At 34.1% G+C, this 5,551-nt stretch overlaps 1 protein-coding gene across 1 annotated transcript; it reads left to right on the forward strand.

Annotated features, from left to right (window-relative positions):
• Window positions 1-2,465: 2,465 nt before the first annotated feature.
• Window positions 2,466-5,349, forward strand: HDA6 (histone deacetylase 6). Its single transcript, XM_078956731.1, has 6 exons — window positions 2,466-3,187; window positions 3,332-3,772; window positions 3,868-4,010; window positions 4,573-4,663; window positions 4,770-4,894; window positions 5,008-5,349. Exons 1-6 carry the CDS (start codon window positions 2,642-2,644, stop codon window positions 5,066-5,068), a joined length of 1,407 nt encoding a protein of 468 aa, XP_078812857.1. The 5' UTR covers window positions 2,466-2,641; the 3' UTR covers window positions 5,069-5,349.
• The last annotated feature ends 202 nt before the right edge of the window (window positions 5,350-5,551 follow it).

Raw genomic sequence — 5,551 nt, forward strand, 5'->3', positions numbered from 1 at the left:
TATTGGTCTAAAATTTAAAATCATTTTTATGCATGACCCAATCGTCATCTATAAAGTGCCCCGTAACAACCATGTAATTTGTTTTTTGACACGATGAAGTCCAACTATCGGTTGTCAAGTGTATCATGTTGTGTGGATTAGCAAAGAAAGTTAACAACTTCTTCCTTTCTTCAACATAAAACTTGGCAACATCACGACCAATTTTATGCCTAGATGGTATTTTGACTTTCCTGTTTAGAGTATTTGTGTACTCTATAAAAGCTTCACTTTCCACAAATTTAAATGGAAGTTCACCTACAACAAATAGGTTTAGCATAGCTTTTTTAATCATGTATTCATCGTGTTTCCATACAGTGACACTAGTACCATCCCCAAAAGGTTGTTTTTTAAATTGTAAAGTATTTTGCCCTTTAATATTATCCGGATTTTGTTTGCATTTTCTTTCATGTCTAAGTAAGCTAGAAGTTCCATTTATGTTTACATCGGAATTAAAGACTTTAAAGCAATGCTTACACTTAGATTTATTAGTTTTCTTTCCATCTTCGTCCATAACCACTTCCATTGAATCCCAACATTTTGATCTTTTTTTTGTGGTGCCCGTTTTCTTTTATTTTCTTTCTTTGGCAATGCCGTGTTATCTTCAATATTTATGTCTCCTTTGTTAGTATCAACATCATCATCATCAATAATATGTGGGGTGTTATCAACAATGACATCATCATCCTACAATACAATAAAGTAAAAACAATTACTTAGACATTGAACATAAGGCATTTAAGAATAAAAAACATAAGGCATTTAAATATCAAAAATCAACAATCATTCAACAATTTTAACATTAGCCATTACAACATCAAAAATCAACAATACTAAAGAATACTCACTTATACAAAGCATGCACGATCACGAGCTCAAGACAAGACACGAAATACAAATTATTTTTTTCTTCGTTCTCAATGCAAACCAATCAATGACTATTTGTTACATCTTTTCTAACTTATTAACCTGGATGCAGTTAGTGTTCCACAAGCACATGTTGAGGACGATAGATTGAATCATCATTAAGAGGATGAAAGTTGAATCCTTATTAAGAGGAGATGAAGTCTCTGATTAATTATATATGTATAACATTATGAAGCCTATACTTCTTTAATATAACATACATTAAAGAAAAATGAAATTACAGATACTTCAATCGACAACTAAAACAATAAAGTCTTTATTTCTTTTCATTAAATATTCAAATCAACAACTATTAAACTTCAAAATTTTAAATTTTCATGTCCGTCATTTTCAAATCTATTGTTTTATATATATATAATCTTAACAAACAACAAATATAGTAACAACTACCATGTTATATAAATAGTTAATAATAAAAAAAATCTCAAAAGTAGAAATTAAATAATAAAAAAATCTTAAATCTCAAATCTCAAAAGTTGAATCCTAACAGGATGAAAGTTGAATCTTCATATTATTGGTTGGCAATTAGTTCCACGACATAGGACATTCACATGTAGCTTGTGTATGCTGTATTACATTTATAGCAATTAAAGGTTCCACTTATCATTCTTTTGCATTATTATCATTCAACAGAGATACATATTAACTTTATTATCCAATTACCCATGATTAAAACATAAAAGAAAAACAATCCACGATTAAAATATACATTACGAGTTTACGACATAAGACATAAAAATATTTACACTTACTTGACTTTGATTATCTTCCATGGAACCAACCTAATTTTCAATCATCATTATAGAGGAAAGGAAGTATTAGAGAGTAGAAGATTAGTGGCCGATGGAAGAAATCATCTATTGACACTAAGAATAAACCCAAAGAAATCAAGCAGTCAATAGGGTTTTTATTCTAATTTTGTGTATAGGCTTCAATTGTTTTTTTTTTTTTTTTTTTTTTTTTTTTTTTTTTTTTTTTGTACGCTCAAAAAAAGGAATTAAGAAAATAATATTATTAACTTATTAATAAGTTTTGATTTCCGGTCCGGTCCGGGTTAACAACTTTATTCCGGGTTCAGTTCGGTCCAAACCCGAAACCGATTTTTGTAAAAAACAAAACCCGAAAACCAACCCATATATAAGAATATCCGGTTCGGTCCGGGTCTGATCCCGAGTTTTTTCCGATCCGGTCCGGTCCAACGGGTTGTATGATCATCCCTAGATATAACTCGTAACGTTCCTAACATTCTTGATGCATCCTGTTGATTGTAAAATATTTCTCAATATTGTTAACTAACACGTAAAACCGTCCATTTCTTCGAAAGAGATGAATGTTTGTGCCATATATTCGATTTACAAATTCAATTTAAGATAGGTTTAACAACCACGATTACTCGAGTTTATTAAATAAATGCAAAATTCGTCTTTCCTATCCCCCAAAAATTTATTAAATAAACACAAAATTCATCTTGCTATCACAAATACTTAAAAACCTAGCTCTCTTGATTGTGCTTTATTCTTTGGTCCAGGGTCGGTAAAATCCTGCCCTACTCTTTTCGACCCGAATACGAATCATTCCAACGGACCGCAGGCCTACTCTTCAGTTGTCTCCACCATCGCGGCGGCGATTTTTGGTTACCCTCTAGTTATCGGTTAACGCATCACCGCCGCGAATCACAATGGTCGAGTCCTCCTCAGTCGGGGGAGCGTCGCTCCCTTCAGGCCCTGATGGGAGAAAACGCCGTGTGTCGTACTTTTACGAACCCTCAATCGGCGACTACTACTACGGCCAAGGTCACCCAATGAAACCCCATCGCATCCGCATGGCCCACAACCTCATCGTGCATTACTCCCTTCACCGTCGCATGGAGATCGTCCGTCCGTTTCCCGCTGGCCCAGAAGACATCCGACGGTTCCACTCCGACGATTATGTAGACTTTCTAGCTTCTGTCACTCCGGATACCCTTCATGACCACACTCATGCTCGCCACCTCAAGCGGTTCAACGTTGGAGAGGATTGCCCAGTTTTTGATGGTATTTTTGAGTTTTGCCAAGCGTCTTCAGGTGGATCCATCGGAGCCGCTGTTAAGCTTAACCGGCAAGACGCCGACATTGCGATAAATTGGGCCGGAGGGTTACATCACGCGAAGAAGTCCGAAGCTTCAGGGTTTTGTTATGTTAATGATATTGTTTTGGGTATTCTTGAGCTTCTTAAAGTCCACAGGGTATGCATCTTCACTCTCCGTATTTCCATCTCTCTCACATTCTGCAAATATGGAAATTAGGTCTTCCAGAATCTGTATTACAACGATGCTATCTGATATTAGATTATACCAATCCGATGTTCATAACATACTGTTATTTTGCAGCGTGTGCTATATGTAGATATCGACATCCACCATGGAGACGGGGTTGAAGAAGCTTTCTTCACCACTGACAGAGTAATGACAGTCTCATTTCATAAATTTGGTGACTTTTTCCCTGGAACTGGACACATCAAAGACATTGGCGCACATCAGGGAAAGTACTACGCCCTAAACGTGCCTTTGAATGATGGAATGGATGATGATAGCTTTCGTGGTCTATTTAGACCAATTCTTCACAAAGTTATGGAGGTTTATCAGCCTGATGCAGTGGTTCTTCAATGTGGGGCAGATTCATTGGCTGGTGATAGATTAGGTTGCTTCAATTTGTCTGTGAAAGGTCATGCAGATTGTCTCAGGTATCTTAGATCATTCAATGTTCCTCTCATGGTTTTAGGAGGTGGTGGTTATACAATCCGCAATGTGGCCCGATGTTGGTGTTATGAGGTCTTTATTTTCTCTATTTTGACATTTTTTTTTTCTTATGATTAGTTATTCCATAAGCTATATGATTCTGATTTAATTTCTTTGAAAATTTTCAGACAGCAGTTGCTGTTGGGGTTGAACCTGAAAATAAGCTGCCTTACAATGAATATTATGAGTATTTTGGACCTGATTACACGCTTCATGTTGAGCCAAGTCCTCTTGACAATCAAAACACTCCTAAAGATTTGGAGAAAATAAGGTGAGATTGTGTTTTAGATATTGCAGCTTTATATGGTTTCATTATATTATAAATGTAGACACTGTGTGTTGATGTGTGTACTTAGTATCCTTCTTTCTAATTTGTATGTTTGGGTATATTTTTTTGGTCTGATGAAAAGGTATGTGCTACCATATAACCAAATGTCATAAATACCCTTCAATGAATGGATGAAAAGGGATCCTGTGGCCTATGTTAGGCTTGTTGATTCCTTGTGAGGGATTGGCATCAAATAGGCAAAAATGGCATATTATTATTATTCATTTTTGATACCGTTAATGCCTTAAATACCCCTCAATAGGTGAAAGCTTGTAGAGCCAAATGTCTTGTGTTGAAAGTAGACAAAATCTGTAACCTTAAGTAATTAAGGTTAAATTATTGTTATTATCATTTTAATTAAACTAACTGTAGGATTTTTTTTTTATAATATGATTTTGAAATCTCATGGTATTCTATTCGTTTAAAGTTTTTAAGTTATAGTAAACACACACACACATATATATTTGTGTGTGTTGTATTTTGACTTGAAAATGAAATATGACAGGAACATGCTGCTGGAGCAACTATCAAGGTTACCACATTCTCCTAGTGTCCCGTTTCAGACAACGCCACCTGTCACAGAAGTTCCCGAAGAGGTAAATAAATCTAAAATCTAAAATCATTCAATGAGTTCACGTATTTGCCTTGTGCTTATTTTATGTTTTACTTTAAAAAAAAAAATAAAAAATAAAAATAAAATAGCCAGAAGAGCCCATGGAGAAACGGGCAAAGCCACGCATATGGAGTGGTCAGGAATATGATTCAGATGTTGATGAAGAAGAAAAGCCTCGGCGACAAAGCTTCAATGCAAATCATATCAATCCAAGGTTAGTATTACTATTTGTTTGACCTCAAAAGTCAAACTTTAAAAAGTAATTTCGGTTGACCAAAAAAGTCAAATGTTTTAAAAAAAATTTAACTGTGAATAAATAAAACGCAGGGATCATGCAAGGGGAAACATAAAAGATGAAGATATGTCGGATAGGGATGCTCCCTCATGAGTTGTTTTCTGCAACACAACAAAAACTATGAAGTTGCTATTAGATTGCTTTCAAGTAGAAAAAAAAAAAAAAAAAAAAAAAAAAAAAAACTTAGAAGAGTAATAGTCAAAATGCTTACTTTTTTTTTTGTAAATTGTTGGTTTAATTGTATGAGAATGGCATACATGGATGTGTTTTAGACTGCTTTTGTTCTTCCAAGTTTATGTTTTATAGGTGTGGATCTTAGCTCTAAATATGTGTGGATTATTTTGAGACAAAAAAATGCTGCTAGATTGTTTCAATTTCTAATATGTTCATTGAAGTTTAAAAATAAACAAATTTTTTGTAAAAAGTTTCATCTACGCTGATTCGACCAAATTATTATTATTGGTGTAAACTTTTTTGGTTTTGTATTATGTACATATTTATAAATATCTAATACGGAAATTTGGTGGGTTTTAGTTTCGTTTCTGATAATTTTAACCAGGTTTTTTTTTTTTTTTT

This window comes from Lactuca saligna, chromosome 5 (genome assembly GCF_052625555.1).
Source record: "Lactuca saligna cultivar CGN05327 chromosome 5, ASM5262555v1, whole genome shotgun sequence".
NCBI classification, from domain to species: domain Eukaryota; kingdom Viridiplantae; phylum Streptophyta; class Magnoliopsida; order Asterales; family Asteraceae; genus Lactuca; species Lactuca saligna.

Bases quoted from the DNA above. Each gene is read 5' to 3' on its own strand.
- HDA6 (XM_078956731.1), top strand. From the start codon at position 2,642: ATGGTCGAGTCCTCCTCAGTCGGGGGAGCGTCGCTCCCTTCAGGCCCT. The intron at 4,664-4,769 runs GTAAATAAATCT...AAAATAAAATAG, and splicing joins TCACAGAAGTTCCCGAAGAG to CCAGAAGAGCCCATGGAGAA. The intron at 4,895-5,007 runs GTTAGTATTACT...AATAAAACGCAG, and splicing joins GCAAATCATATCAATCCAAG to GGATCATGCAAGGGGAAACA.